Source organism: Pezoporus occidentalis, unplaced genomic scaffold (genome assembly GCF_034315485.1).
Source record: "Pezoporus occidentalis ecotype Australia unplaced genomic scaffold, CSIRO_AGI_Poc_V1 ctg149, whole genome shotgun sequence".
NCBI classification, from domain to species: Eukaryota; Metazoa; Chordata; class Aves; order Psittaciformes; family Psittacidae; genus Pezoporus; species Pezoporus occidentalis.
In genome coordinates, this window is record NW_026913305.1 from 2,119,855 (window position 1) to 2,136,605 (window position 16,751).

Consider the following 16,751-nt stretch of genomic DNA (forward strand, 5'->3'; position numbering starts at 1 on the left):
CAGTAGAGGTACCAAATCAAGCCCCAAAATGCTTTCAGTTTAAAAGTTCATGCATATCATAAACACCAGACCGGTTTCCCCTTTGTTCTAAATTAAAGTGAAATAAACACAAACAAGACAACTAGATGCACAAAGGCCAGTTTATGCATTCAAGCAGACCTAGATTCAACAACAGTTTCAATAAATAATGCATCCTCTGACATCAGGATATTCTGTTTAACACAAACACTGACAAATTTATTTCTGCAGAGAGTTTTTGAAGGCAGTTTATAAATAGACACTGAAGTCAACAAATACTGACCTCTACCATGTGACTGTTGTGATCTTGATCTTCATTGCACAGTGAGGTCAGAAGGCTACCAAGATAGTTTTATCATCAAGAATTATGTAAACGCATTTACATAACAATGCTGCTAATAAAAGCTAAGTTATAATTTCTGAGCAGAGGACTTTGTACTACATATTTGGCATTGGAAGTTTCTTTACAACATGAAACATTTGAAGCCAGTGCCAAATTTAACACCTAATGTTTTTAACACTCTTCACTGGTCTGAGGGAGGAGGCTTCAGCACTACATTCAAAAGGTGTCTGAAACCAAACACCCCTTTCATAATAACTGGATTTTTATGTAGCAGAATGACTTCCCATTAAGTAAACAAAAAAACCTCCACGCTTTCATTATTCATAATTTCTGAAGGGCTATTTCACCTGAGATGGAAAAGCAAAACATTTTCAGTAGTTAGTTATTATTCACAGCTGGGTTCCTGTGGGAACATTTTCTGCATCACTGTTGCCATAGTAATTACTATAGAAACCCTGAATGCAGTAGAGTAAAACCTGTTGAAACTATTGTTCTGTTAAAGCCCCAGTCAAAGTTTCAACACAGGACAGAAAATGTTCACTTACCTCTGCTTCTGCCAGAAATAAGTTATGGTTTCTAGTCTCTTCAATATAAACACACTAACTACATTACAAGCATTTCAGCCCACGACCACTTTACAAAAGCACACAGAAAACTTCGATAAATAATCTTGTTACAAGTACAAAATCCTATAATTATAAAATAACATGATACCAGTGATGACTCTGAACATATGTATTTGTTGTTTTGTCCCAGGTGTGAACACACACACTGATTTTTTTTATTACTATTCCTTCTGAATTAATACACTTCCTGCAAAACCAGGAATCCACGTGTTCACATGGATCAGACAAGAGATGGAGGATTTTGGGACCAGTGATGGGTTGATCTGTCAATGGAGAAAATTTCCTCATCTCTTTCAAGGTAAGACTGGCTGTCCATGCCTGGAACCAGGAAGGCCTATATCTTTCTTATTTTATGTTAGTTATGAGATTTGTTATCGATTACCTTAACAAACACAAGTATTTAGTTGCTTTCCTTCTTCAATACAAGAAATCCAAACAGATGCTGATTTGATCAATGAAGATGCAAAATTAGTTACCGTTTCCTTTATGGCCATGGATACCAGAACTACTGTTGTTAGCCAGAGCAACAGGAACAGAAGGTAAGTCCTACCCTACTTCTGTTGAATATGCTTCTAGAGCCAAGCTCTTGAATTTTATCCCATCACTTATAGTATATCTCTTGATTAATAAAATACCATCTTGCTTTTGGTACAGCACTTTTCCAAATGCATAAAAATGATGTTCTATGATTCTATAAAAAATTGATATGAACAGATTTCACTTCACCCAACACTCTCCGCACTTCCAACAAAAGTGGGGTCTTTTGCATTAAACACAAACAATTTAACAATGCTGCCAGATTGATTGACAGCATTATTTGCCTAATACCGCTATAAGTAGATCTCTTAAGCTTGACAACCTCAAACTGGGAGATATATATGTAGCAATGAGATGAGTCAATCATTTGGGAGAAGGGGCATAGCAAGGAAGAACATACAGAGCTCAGCCTTGCAAGTCTAATGCTCCAGCACGCGCTCTTTGTTAAGGGTAAAGATTAACGATAAGAAACTGCTTTCTCATTCTTAATAGAGGAATGTGGCAACAGAATTAACTGAAGCAGCAGTCATATCCTGTGCATGGCACCTGACCTTGTGATCTCAATCTGAATGTAAAGAACAGAGAAGCAGCACCGAGCACACATGATAAGCAGAAAACATACACTGGCTGCAATAAACACTGCAAGGGGTGGAACTGATGAAGACTGGTTTCTGTGGCAGCAGGCCCCGTGTTTCGCCCCACACCTCAGCACATTCTGTCTCATTAGCCCTGCGACACTTGCCATGGAAAGACTGTGGTTAGTGCAGAGCAACACATCTGCTGGTAGGGTCCTGCCCGAAGAACAGAACATGTCTGCACTCTTCGGCAGCCTTCCTTGCAATGGTGATCTAACTGGGGTCTCTAACCCCCACCCAGATAAAGTTACATTAAATCTTGTGGGTTTTGGCTCTGATATTTTTTGTATTTTTTTTTTAAATGAAACCAAACAATGGGTTGAAAAGTTACTGGCAAGAAAGATAGCACAGTCATAAGCCATTTCCTGAGGAAACTAGGCTTTCTTGAAACCACACACACATCTTTCTGCATATCTGACTTTTCCAGGTAACCTGAAAAGCAAAGTAAATGGTTTCATAACTTCCCACTCCCCCTTACATCCTACTGAGGGACATAAAAGTTGGGGGGGGGGTGGAGTGGGGAGTTGTTAAATATTTTTTTTAAACTAAAAATGTGTCACAACTTTTTCCTTCAAGTACATTTATGGAAAGGGAAGAATTAAAAGTTGTTCTTTAAATCATCATAATGAATCAGGCACCCCGGTTCGGGAAAACAAGTGCAATGGTCTTCCCCAAAGGCCATAAAAACAGGCAGCTGTTCTCAAGAGAGAAGAATTTAAAATTACAAGCTAGTGAAAAATATTGCATGTTAAACCTAAACCACAAAGAAATCTAACACCACGTGTAATACGTTAACCAAGAGCTCTAAGGTGATCATGCTAAACTGAATTGCACCATGAAAAGAAAATGCAGAAAAGAAACAATGCAGTATTAAGTTGTCTTTAAATGGAAACCTCAAACAGTTACATCTTTGCTGTAGTAGAACAGCATTACAGTACACTTGTAATGAATGAGTTCTACTCTGAGAAGAAGCCTCAGCAAAGAAAAATTTGCCCTATAGTGCATTTGAGATTTAACTGATTGCTAGAATGATATTAAGGCATTAAATTACCATAGAAGACATTTATTGTAATGATGCTCTGATATCATGAGTGTAAATCTTTGCACACCAGATTACAATGTCTAATAGACAATAACATAATAAAAAGTGAATGTTATGACATCTTTACAACAGCTTCATACAAAACCCTTCCCATTCCCACAGAAATATCAGTCTATGAGTCGCTGTAAGGAACCTGAAATTCTAGATATTTGACTTTCAAATAAATACAGATACATTGAATAACCAAGCATTTTTCATCAGAAGTCAGTGCTGGCAACCAAAGAAATCCATGTGCTTTGGCAAAATTTTCACTTCATTTTGTAATGAATTTTGTAGCAAATTAAGACAACAAGCATCCATCCCGATCCCAAATTTTGCTCCATTTTGTTTACCTGAGCAATTTCTAAGTTGCTAGATTAGGCTGAGAAAAAGGGCTAGCAGTTTCCTCAGGGGAAACACAGCTTCTTGTTTCACCAGGCTACTAACTGTCCTCATACATTCACCTAGCAGATACAAAACCTAAATCAACTGTGGTCTAATGATGGATGAGACAGTTCCAAAGACTATCAATACTCTGGCAAAAAAGACAGTCACAGATTCCTTGTTGGGCAAAAATATATTAACTGGATCTCTGATTAGATCAGCTTGAGTTGAAACAGGCCAGGAAATAATACTCAAGATCTCTGATGGAACTTAACACAAAACCATTTCCTTTAAATAAGGACATCAGAATCTAAAACAATTATTTTGACATTTCTAGAGCCCTTTGACAATCTTTCTATCTGCTCTTTGTGACAATTACGTGTTTCTGTAGGTAGAACTCAGTTGCTGAAAGGCTTGAGGCATGGAAAGAGAAAAACATGATCACATCCTAGCTGTACTGTTTATTAGAAAAACAAACAGAATGAACATTCAGGGACAGTATTCCCAGGGAGGCAGGGACAGCTGCTTCAGTTGCATGAACCTGCCACATCAACAGAGGAATATAAAACACTATTACTCTGTTTATGACCACAAAGTTACTGTATACAGTTTTTGCAAACTGCAGTGTACAGAATAAGGGGACATTTCACAGTTGTTTTGCTGTAAGCAGGCTATTTAGGAGCTGTAAGAGAGACCTCTCCAGGCTGACAGGAGAAAACTACATAAAGCACACATACAAACCTGAAGGACACTGCTGGACACAGTCCAGTCTTACATGCACAGCACACATAAATACTATGAGCAAAATCACACAGGAATAACCTTCAAAGAGGAAAAGAAGAAATGGTTCAGGTGATTGAAGAATTTACTTTTTCAATACTGATACAAAAAAAATACCATGAAACCAAGTATTGTAATATTAATTCCTCCAAAACAAAGGACAACCATCGGTGTGTGAGAGAAGTTTGGCTAAGCCTGAAATGGAATTAAAGCACTATACATTTTTTTAAATTAAATACCCTATGGAGTCACTCCCAGCCCCACAGAAAAACTAACCAACCACCAGCTATTCACATCCAGTTGGTAAATACAGCCCCCTGCTGCGCAACGTACAAAACCTGGGATGCAGGTACCTTCCTGCCACCGTGCTCCGTGAGCCGTCTGTAAATTACCATGTACTCCCTCAGTCGCATGCAAAATTCCGACGGCAAAAACGTAACAAAAGAAATTCAATTTTCTCACAACTCCCCTATTCCGCTAAACAGAAAACGGGAAGATTCTGAATGTGCAGGTATTAAGCAGCCTACTCACTGTAGGATATGAGAACCTTCCCTTTAAATTCCCCTCTCCTTGTGTTTCATAATATTTCTTTTAATCAAGCTGGTCTCTTCTCCCAGGTAAGAAGTGACAGGACAAGAGGAGTAGTGTAATTGAATTCACTTTAAAAGATGGTGTGAGAATCCATTCTTTAAATGAGGATATAACTAACCAGACAGCTGGTAATATACAGTTAGCTTCTGGCCTTCACCACTGAATGCAAAACATGACAGAGCAGCTGATGATACAGCAGGAAACAGTACTTACATTCCTGCCAACAGATTAGGTTAATATTTATGAATTTTCATTTCTACTTCCCACAGTGATACTGAAGTTCATAGTCAGGGAAAACACGTGTTCTTAATCATAACAAATAAGTGGATATTCTAAAATACTTGCACATTTTTCAGTACTTTGCAATGCTCTTATTTTAGTCACGGATTCTGGTTTTCTATTCATAATTACCTTAATATGAGCTATCAGCATTAGCCCAGGTTTTCTTTCCCACACCAGAACAAATCTACAAATTTAGCTAGGGTATTTCCTTATGTAGTTACAAGGCAATGTAATGACAACTTACTACAGAAAAGTTATCTTCCATATCTGAGAGATTTGCAGATGACCCACTGTATTTAGCTTGAAAAATACATATTCAAATTAAACATTCATCTATAGAGATTTTCAGGGCCTGCAGGAAAATGCAGTTAATTTAACTGATTCATGCATTCTCCAGCCTTTCCTCCCCCTCCCCAAGGAAAGACCAAGTTCAAAATCAGCCTTTTGTTTCTGATTTTTTTGTTTGTTTGTTTCCAAATACAACAATGTTTAAATGTTCCCATAGAAACATCATGTTTGTTTTCCTTGAGAACTTTATCACCAGCTCCCTCTACAGTCAGAGAAATAACTAAAAATACATATCACTGTCGGGGGGGGGGAGGGAATAAAAGTTCAACTGTCTTATTATGACTATTAGAGTATTAACCAGAAGCTTAACTGTACTACATGTTGACCAAGCGTATAAAGCAATAACGGATTGTTTATAAGAACTGATACCGTAGTCTTAGTGAAAAGGAATCAGGAACAAGGAGAAGGATTTCTCTAAGGGAAGCAGGGTGAGCATAGAGGAAACAGATGGCTGGCAATGGAGGATCACTGGGATTCTCTTTTTACATTAAAAAAAATAAATGTCACAGCCACACTTCACAGAGGCACGTGCACCCACTCAGAGAATCAAGACGTTTCAAAGTACTTGCCAGAAATCCACACTGTTCTACATTTTATATGTATTTACTTATGTATTTTATTGCAGTTTACTTTGAAGACTTCTTTTTTTAATCTCTGATTTGTTCAGTGGGCTTAAGAGGTCTTGCTTTTTCTAAATCAGCCTAAAAATAAAACATACTCCCTCTGTAATGGAATGCAAAAAAACTGGTACACTCCACTAAACAGCGAAAGGTACTGGTCAAGGGAGGAATGTAAACTCATGTTAACTGTTACTTAAAAACAAAACCAAAAAGTATTAAAGTGATTCCTAGGTACAGATAATGAAAAAAAAAAAAAAAAAAAAAAAAAAAAAAAAAAAAAACAAAAAACAAAAACCCAACCTCCAAAACAACCACCAACCAACCAGAAAAACCCACACCCAAAAATCCCACATACAGCATGAGACAGAAGAGACTGTGGCAACTACATTTAAATCAAGTATCAATTTACGCCTTTGTTAACAACTTTGTTCCACCCCAGGTAAAGCACCTCTCTGGGCCCAGGGAGGTGATAGTGCTAACACAGCTATAATGAAACCTGTAGGCTATACAATTGCTTACAAAGGCCTGAAAAACTTTAATTATCACAGAAATGGTGTTTTGAAACACACTGCAGTAAGTGGTAAGCAGCTGCCCAGAATGAGTAAGGGGTCCCTGAAGGGAAAATTGCTCCTGAAGTACTGAGAGCAGCTTAATGACGATGGGGCTGATTAGCAGCAGAGCCATACTCCATAAGGACCAGTCAACTTCACATGGATTTGATTAAATCTTCCATAAGTACTACCAGTATCATCTGTTTAATGTCATATCCTGAAGCCTTTCTAAACAGAAATAGGAAAACCTTACCTTGTTCCTCTGTTAGCTTGCTCAAGACTTACTTGCCTAGATGTTGTAATACCATACACAGTAAAGATCAAACCCATCTGAGGGAGATCTTTCAATAGCAGGATTTTTTCCTACAAAATGCATGGTATGTGCATCAAATACGGTGATGTGCTAAAGCAGCTCTTAATGGTGAGATTTGTGGATGATTTGGAGAGATGCTGATAATGAGTAACCCAGACAGTTAAAAGCTCTTCTATACCACATTAAGAGTTTCTATATATATTAAATGCTTATTGTTTATGATTGAAGCATCACATCATTGAATATTTTACTTGGTCAGTTAAACATTTTTGGTAGTTGAATGGAAATTAAGGGAATTAAGACAACCTAAAAACATTACAACACTTTCTATCACTGTTAATTTGCTATTGCCACAAGTTTTGACCATCACTGGAATAGACTATGAAGGAGATTATGATGTTACTTTGCTTGTTAACATGCTTTCTATTTTACAAATAGAATTTTCTACTATTTCTGCAATCTGTGGGTTTTTTTTCATAAAGTAATAGAGAAGGAAAAGAAAATGTAGCAAGATGCAGTATAACCACAGTACATGATGTGCAAGGTGAGACTCTACAGCATGAAAAAACAAGTCAGATGACAAATTTCATACTTGTTCTAAATTCTGCAAATTCATTTATCCTCTTTGCAAGACTGCACTAAAGACAAAGCTCTCATCCACTACAATGATAACTTCAACTTGGAAATGACCAAAACTTAAGGATGCTGAGGCTCCTTCCAGGGTGACTTAGTTACTTACACTGGTGATTCAAGCCTAATCACCTGCCTGTGTTATTTAGCACACTGTCAGCACACTCTGCTCTCATCTAGAAAGTGGAAAAAATTTTGAACACCCTAAACATGCCAAAATGAGAAAGCCTGGTTCTTTAGGTACAGCCATACAGATTTAGCTTCAGTTCCAGTGATTCTTGTTTCAGCCAAGAAAGTAACTGCCACAGGAAGTACAGAGTTACATTCATTTTTTCTGAAATATCTTTTGTAGGTACCACCAGTATGCTTGAGCAGGAAGAAAGGAAGAGACTTTTAATGACAGGTGGACTAGCAAGATATTTATACTCCCACAAAATAACTAAAAGTTATGTTTTTAAACATTCTTCAGATCTTTAAGAACTAAATATATGCTACTCTCTATGCACGATTTGTAAATATTCCATTTACTTGTACATCAGAATATAAAAGCCATGTCACTAGCCTGTTCACTAACACACATTTATAAACAAAATACCATTGAGAGCAGTCCAAAGATGGTGTTACCTTTTACTCGGGTAAAAGGTTCTTGACACAGAATTGGAACCAATTAAGTATTTCAGAAATGTTTTTTCTAACTTCCTAGACTCACAGCTATAATAACAGCGTAAAAGAAGGTAGAATACGGTAGTCATAACCAAGTATGTAGCAAATGTCTCAAGAGAAGTAATACCAATAGAATATCACCTACAAGCAGCAGCCTTAACCTAGTAAGGTGGCTTTTGAAACAACCACCTCTGCTCACATCTTGCTATGCAGTTCCAGAATAAAGCAAATGGTGGGATGGAAAGGTGGAAGAACCCCCACCAGAAACCAGAGAGACACCAGAGCAATTCACTCCTTGATCAGGCTGAGCAAATAGCCTTCCCATGCTCTGGGTTACAGCTGCCATCCTGCGTGACCCAGCGAGCCAACGCTGTTTTCTCCTCCCAGATGCTGCAATCAGGAGCTTCTTGATCCCATCCAGGATGAGGAAATGCAATCCATACCGAGTTTTGTAACACTGATGATTAAACATATGTTTAAACTTGTACTTGCCTCTGGGGTGTATTTTCCTCAGTTACAAAGCCCATTTCATGTGCAGGAGACTTAAGTCAGCAGTTGGTGACTGCTCTTTCTTTAACTATTTCAGCACATTCTAATCTGTCACTGTTCCTGGGTGTGCAGAAGCTGATAAAAGCTGGTATGAGTCATCCTCTTACGGATCTTCATCCACTTCCTTTACAGGACTGGCTCTCAGCCTGCAAGTCCCAATGCAAATGAATTCTTCATGCGAATTTTCAATTCTACTCCTCCTTTTACAGGCAGAGAAGTACATCAAATAAACCAGGAAAGCTACGTAAGATTAAAATGATTTTTTTAAATCTACTTTGTAAATATTTATCTGCTTTATTAAAATAGTCTGTCATAACAGGTTATGCTAACTATCCTGAATATTCTTCAGCTTTCTAATAAGAGCATGTCCTGTCTTTGAAATAAAGCATTACTAGAAAACAACTAATTTAAAGGCCTCTTGCAAATAGTATTAATTTTATATAGCTTTTTAAAGTGTTAATCTGCAATTTATGGGACTTCCTTTCTGCAAACACTGTAACCTTGTATTCTCCAAACATGTATGTGCCTTTTGTAATCACAAACATCTGCAGTTCAGTTCTGTAGGATGACTCATTTCTACTGATTGAACAAGGATATAGGAGAAACAGGGAAAGTTGTTCAACTTGTTTGTCTTCTCACACTCATTCCAGACACATTAATTCTTCCTTCATCAGTTAGCAGTTGGCAAAAACTACAACAGAATTGTGATGATTTATATGTCACGAAACCTTACTTCCCACACCCAAGTTAGGAGTCAGCTTTGAGTAGTTGTCTGTCTTTAGCTACAGTATGCAGCAATGAGCTATCCTGTTCTGATCCTCATTAAGAAAGAAAGGTTGTATGATTAAAACCACATGCATCAAGGTAAGTATCTACCACACAGCATCTACATACTAACTCATCATGAAAATACAGATTTTCAGCTGCTCACCACTGCTTTCCTGCATACTTTTACTCACGTTACAGTCATGGGCATGTCAGTTCAAGCAGCTTTTTAATCTCAGGTGACCCTGCTATTTCTATTTGTTTTCTAAATAGCAGATGAATTAAAAACAAAAAAAACAAACCAACCCAACCACAAACAACTCAATATATTTTGCACAATACCCCAGAATAACTACTTTTGCTTTCCAAAGAGTTTAAAAATGTTAAAGCTCAGATAAAACAATAATCAACAGACATTATCATAACCCAAGTGTTCAGAGAGTGATCTGGCAAGTAAGCCACAAGTCCATCGCAGAACCTTTTTCCCTTATTAATCACATTACAAGCTAGCTGTGTAATTGCAAGCCTGGTGAATCCTAAATAAGTGAATGACTAAAGATAGGTTTAGCTCTGCAACAGCTGTTAAGAACTTTGAATTACAAAAGTGAGAGAGCACTTCACAACCGAGATCAGAGCTCAGCCACAGTAAGCCAAAACCACTATGGATGGATGGAACAGACTGCGTTGCAACAGAAACGCTGCACAGATATGTATATGCACTTAATCTGTTTTCTGGAAAGAGTGATAGTGCAGCGAACAAGCCTGAAGCTTTCCCTCCTCCATCTACCTTCCTTTCCTCACCTTCCACCCTGCACACTTGTTTGTTTCAAATGTTAACCTGCATTTCTTGCCTTTTTGCCTCCCAGTATTTTTCTTTCTTCCTCCCTTGCTTTCCTGTTTTTTGGGGGGTTTGTTTTGGTTTTTATCATCATCTGTGATATAAACTAGGGGCCCCCCTAAAGAAAATACAGTGCTAGAAGCACGCAAACAAAATTCATCAGTGCCTTCAGCACTCTAGGCAGTTCTTAAAGTGGAAAAGCTTTTCAATTTCATTATTTTAATACAACACAACTAAATTTTACAGTGAATTAGTCCCAGGGAAGACAACAGAAGCGCACAGTGTTCACAGTATTAAACTAACCTGAGTATCTTCACTAGATCAAACTTAAATTTTTTGTGATATACTGTATACAATATTTCAAAACCAACAACAGGGACCTGATTCTAAGAAAAATATCTTCAGAGTAGACCTGTATCATTCTTTGTCTGGCTCTATAAATTCCTAGAGCTTCACAGCGCTCCACTGAAGCCAACATACACTACATGAACCTACTTCCTTCCTCTACAGACCACTGCATACTGTATATATGGTTTTGAAGCCAGAAATCTTTTTCCAGTAATTCAAAATAGTAATGTTCACTTATGAAGCTCTTCCAAACCCTAGAAGACAAGCCTACCAGATACTGCATCCACTTATGAAACAGAACAGAAAATAAAGATCAAGATGAAACACTTATTCATAAAGCTAATGTTTCTAAATTATTAATTAAAAAAGGTACATATGAAATTTGGTCAACTTACTTGAGATTACTGTTCCTTATATAACTCTATTTTACCATTTCAGGATAAAAACCCACAAGTTTTGGTAAAGACATCCCATTACAGTGTTCAAACCCTCTGAACCCCCACCACTTGGGCACTGTGTCCTATCCAATACTGCAGATTTCACCCTCCGAGTTGTACTTATCTGTAGGGCTGTGCTACATATAAAATTACTAAAGGAAAAATTAAGCTCCTTTTGGGAAAGCTATATTTAAACAAAACTATTTTAATTCATAGAATGGATCAATACAGTATTGGCACAACAGAGGTTTGTCTCTAAATTGGAGAGATATCAATTTGATAGGTGGACAAAGAACTGGCTGGATGGCCGCACAAAGAGTTGTGGTCAATGGCTCAATGTCCAGCTGGAGACCAGTAACGAGCGGTGTCCCTCAGGGATCGGTGTTGGGTCCAGTCTTGTTCAACATCTTTGTCGCTGACATGGACAGTGGGATTGAGTGCACCCTCAGCAAGTTTGCTGATGACACCAAGATGTGTGGTTCGGTCAATACCCTGGAGGGAAGGAATGCCATCCAGAGGGACCTTGACACGCTTGTGAGGTGGGCTGATGCCAACCTCATGAAGTTTAACCATGCCAAGTGCAAGGTCCTACACCTGGGTCGGAGCAATCCCAGGCACAGCTACAGGTTGGGCAGAGAAGAGATTCAGAGCAGCCCTGCGGAGAAGGACTTGGGGGTGCTGGTTGATGAGAAAATGAACATGAGCTGGCTTCAGTGTGTGCTTGCAGCCCAGAAAGCCAACTGTATCCTGGGCTGCATCAAAAGGAGTGTGACCAGCAGGTCAAAGGAGGTGATCCTGCCCCTCTACTCTGCTCTTGTGAGACCTCACTTGGAGTATTGTGTGCAGTTCTGGTGTCCTCAACATAAAAAGGACAGGGAACTGTTGGAACAAGTCCAGAGGAGGCCACAAGAATGATCAGGGACTGGAGCACCTCCCGTATGAAGACAGGCTGAGAAAGTTGGGGCTGTTCAGCCTGGAGAAGAGAAGGCTGCGTGGAGACCTCATAGCAGCCTTCCAGTATCTGAAGGGGGGCTGGCTATATGGAAGCTGGGGATGGACTCTTCATTAGGGACTGTAGTGACAGGACAAGGGGTAACGGGTTAAAACTTAAACAGGGGAAGTTTAGATTGGATATAAGGAAGAAGTTCTTTCCTGTTAGGGTGGTGAGGCACTGGAATGGGCTGCCCAGGGAGGTTTTGAATGCTCCATCCCTGGCACTGTTCAAGGCCAGGTTGGACAAGGCCTTGGGTGAGATGGTTTAGTGTGAGGTGTCCCTGCCAATGGCAGGGGGGTTGGAACTAGATGATCTTAAAGTCCTTTCCAACCCTAACTATTCTATGATTCTATCTACCTACAGTATCTACAATGTTCTAGTTCACATTCCTAAGGTCCTGATATAACAAACAGACCAAGCCAAACAAACAAACAAAAACCCCAAAGACAACAACAATAACAACTTTGCTCCTAATTATAGCCAACAATATACCACATCCCTTGCCTAAGGAAAGAAACAGCTAAGCACCAAACTACTTGTGAGGCTTCAGTGAAGACTTTAAATCACAAACTCTGTAAAGAGCCAAAACCCAAGAAGAGTTCTACTGTCTTCAGTCATGTCTGATATTAAGACTTGGGTTTTTTATTCCCTGACAAAAAGTTGCATTTATTTTAGCTTTCACAAGCTTTTCTGGGGAATTATCTATGATTGTCACTAAGGTGATAGCAATTAGTAGAAAATCACTAATAATTACTAGTAGCAATCAGTACTAATCACTACTAATTACTGAGATCAAAAATTCAAACTAAGAATCACAAGGAACTGCGATCCATGAAAGTCATTTTAATAAGGTTTGGATTGTCAAGGTGGAAAATCAAAATGTGGGCTAAAATGACTAATTTGCTTCTTATCAATGCATGTTTTTCTCTCATCTCTTGACAGGCTTTAGTTACTGAATATAAGTTTCAAAATCTCATTATCAAACACAGCAAGTGCCATGTTTTCATAGCTAGAAGCCACCCTCTGGAAAACACAGCACTTCAAATACTACTGGTAGAAGAAAATCAGAAAAGTGAATCCTTGGTGTAGTCTTGAGTGATCTGCTCAAAATCAGAGACAGAAGACTATTGTTTGGGTTCTGTTTTCTTTTTCAATAGAAAACTCAGGAAAGCTTATTATTAAATTGGACCATTTAAAAAGGAAGTGGAAACACCCAAAGGACATCTCTTTCTGGAACACAGAACAGTACACAACTTTTTACTCCTTAATGTGTTTCTGGCAAATAGTTAATCAGAGGTAACAGCATATACTTGACTAAAGGATTGATATTGGATTATATAGTTTATATACACCTGGGAGCGTGCCATAAACTCACTCTTGTAGTCAACATCCCTCCTTCTAGTGCTGGTCTAGTTTTAAGAATTGCAGAAGTTTGATGTGCAAGACCAATTAAGTAGTCCATATATCCCTGAATCTCTGGGTTTCCATATTGTATTACCTGGTTTCCTACCTCAAAATCTCTAACACATTGAATTTACAGGATAAGCTTACAGAATCCCAAGGACAGGCCCGTAAAGATGGTCTTTTTTACCTCTCTCTGTCCATTTTGTAGAACACCCCTTTAAATGGGAGCACTGCATTGTAATGATATCTAGCCTCATATAGACAACACTGAGCTGGAAGGACTGTTATGTGGATACTGAACCAGAAAAGTAGGCTCTTCCAATTTTGTGAGAAAATGTCATGGCATCTTCCTGCAGAGAAGGTGTTTTCAGCATGACAACGCAGCCATGTGTAGGGCAGACAGCTGACCCAATCTCATCAGAGTGGCTGCATAGCCACAGCTGCATGACAAGAACCAGTGCCACACATCACACCAGCCAGTGTTAGGAGAGAGATCCCAACAATCTCTCTGCAACCAACATGTATACACACTAAGACATGACAGTAAGCCCTTCTCTTTCAACATATGCAATTATGGAGTGGGTTTTGCAGTTAAGTTCAGTAATACCCAAGGTCAGTATCTCAGTTTGTCTTCCTTCTCGCTATACAGGTGAGTTTCAATAGCTCCCCTTTTCCAAGTCACCAAAATAAGTTAGAAATTGTCCATTTCTCTAGAGTAAATTTATCAGAAAGCGAGTTATTCTTCTATTATAGTTTAGTGCAGAAGCATGACTGTAAATCAAGCCCCCCATGAAACACGTAACTCCTCAAAAATGACAGATTCCAAATTAAAGGTTTCATGTAAGATATTTAACGTTGTTATTTGCATGCCACTGCTCTCAGCCAAGATCAGCACCAGTACCCACATGCCTTTATAGATTACAAAACTATTTCCATGTCAGACTGTAAAGAAAAGCTGAAACAGCAGAAGACAAAAACTAAACAAGATCTAAAGAAGCTTCTGTCCCCAAACTCAGCTTAAGTCAAGTTATAAATACAATGACAGACAGAATGTGCTGTAGTCTACACATAACAATGCCTGTTCTATTAGTTCTATGATTTATAGATTTATTTCCTTATGCCAGAGAGTTCTCAGAAAGATTTACTCTAAAAGTTATGGCAAACTTCAGTACAGAAAAAGGACCGCATTGCATACTCAGTAAGCAATAGGGCAGAATTATTTGGAGACAGACATGGAAAGCCAAAGCACCACAAAGTTAGTAATGAGAGAGAGCCAGAACCCCAAATTTCTATTATCAGCTTTAAAAAGCTGAAATACTTCCTTGTTTAATCCTATGTAAAAAAGATAAAGAAGTGACTAGCACCATTTCATCCAGCCTAGAGGAAACACATTTTAAATCCACACAGAGTAATAAAAACTGGAAAATTTCCAATTCCCCTGCACATTTGTTATGAAAAACAACGTGCCAGCCAGCTTTCATAGTAAGCATAGACAAATTGACAAAGTTCCCACTTGGTCCTTATCTTTAATGCCTTTCTTCTAATTTTCAACATTAAGAAACTGAGAATGTGCCAAATCAGTAGCTTCTAGAATTTCAATGCTCTCAAGCCTTTATTTGCTCAAAGGCTGATCCATACTGGCTTAGAGAGTGAATGGTCATAATATCAACAGGATCAGCTACATTTCTCAGTATTCACGTTTATCAAGAACTGCTTAGTCTGGTTCACACACCAATTTCGCTGTGGTGCCCTCTAGTTATCAGACATTTACAGCAGTCACACTAGTACTACTAATAGCATATTTTTGTTGCTATAATCTTGATTATATATACTGGGGAGTGAGGAAATCAACAGAAGCAACCAAGCATTGCAGATTTGAGAATTCAATTAATGTTATCTCATAGAGGTACAAACTATGCAGACATAAAACACTAATGAAAAGGAATGGCAGAATTTGTAAATGGCTTTACAAGGTAACTGGGAACAGAGGAGGGACTTCTGAAATTCAAACTTCCAATAGGAACTATATTTCTTGTATTTATTTTTTTTTTCCAGAAACTTTTTAACATCTTAGCATATTATATTCTTTTCTGGTATTAGCTCTGGAGAAAGAAAGCAGAAAAGGTTTCAGATGTTCTCTTCACAGTCAGTATGGTAGTTAAACCATAGAATTCCCAATACCCATTAGCATTTTGGGGAGATTGAGATTGATAGCTCTTCCCTTTTGCATGCCTTTCCATGAACTTCGAAATTCTAGCTAGCTAGTGCTGTGTGACCAGTTACACTTCATGCTCTATAAAGTTACACTACCATCTTCTGTAAGAGGAAAAAAAGTAATTTAGTGAATTATTTACTTTCATTTTATAATTCCTCCTCTAATCTACCCAATATAAAAATACATCATGCCAAAAGTATTCATGGCAGCTTTAAAAAAGGACACCGTCCAGTAGAGAATTTATGAGAATAAAATTTTCACTGGCAGTCATTAAGAGTGAGAAAATTAAACATTACTTTGAGGAGTGGGACAAGAAAAAACAATTTAAACTTACCACCTGAACAAAGGCACCACACTTTGAGCAAAAGTATCCAACGACATTTATCCGAACAAATTTAGTCAGAGCCCTTGAGAAAACTTCACAATGTACCAAGGTTATGTGGATAATTCCACCACAAGCTTGTTGTATAATATTAATTCCTTGATATTAAGTGTACCAACCTGTTGTTCATGTTTAAAAATAAAATATCATTAGGTTGTTCAAATTTTAGTAATAATTTAAGGAAAAAGATTAAGAACTTTGCCTTCTGGCTGTGTGTAAAAATTGCCATTGGTCAATCATTTACTCCTCCTTTCTTTGTAGGGGGCCTGAATATAAGGTCTTAGCCAACACCAAAACCTTTTCCATGCATCATAAGCAATTGTTAAATGCTAGATAAGGTCTTGCTCGGGGCTTTTACTTTACAGAGACTTTTGACTGGATTGAATAATTTACATTGTTACTGCATACTTTTAATAG

The 16,751-nt window shown here is 38.1% G+C and overlaps 1 protein-coding gene across 2 annotated transcripts in view; it reads right to left on the reverse strand.

Annotated features, from left to right (window-relative positions):
- The window catches only part of ARHGEF3 (Rho guanine nucleotide exchange factor 3), a 121,454-nt gene that overhangs the window by 89,442 nt on the left and 15,261 nt on the right, over positions 1-16,751 (reverse strand). Inside the window, exon 3 of one of the 2 annotated variants that reach the window (XM_062610761.1) lies at positions 4,366-4,446. The exons of the other annotated variant lie outside the window; for it this stretch is intronic. Coding sequence (XP_062466745.1) covers positions 4,366-4,446 — 81 coding nt within the window. The remainder of the gene's footprint in view (positions 1-4,365; positions 4,447-16,751) is intronic. 2 annotated transcript variants of the gene reach the window in all.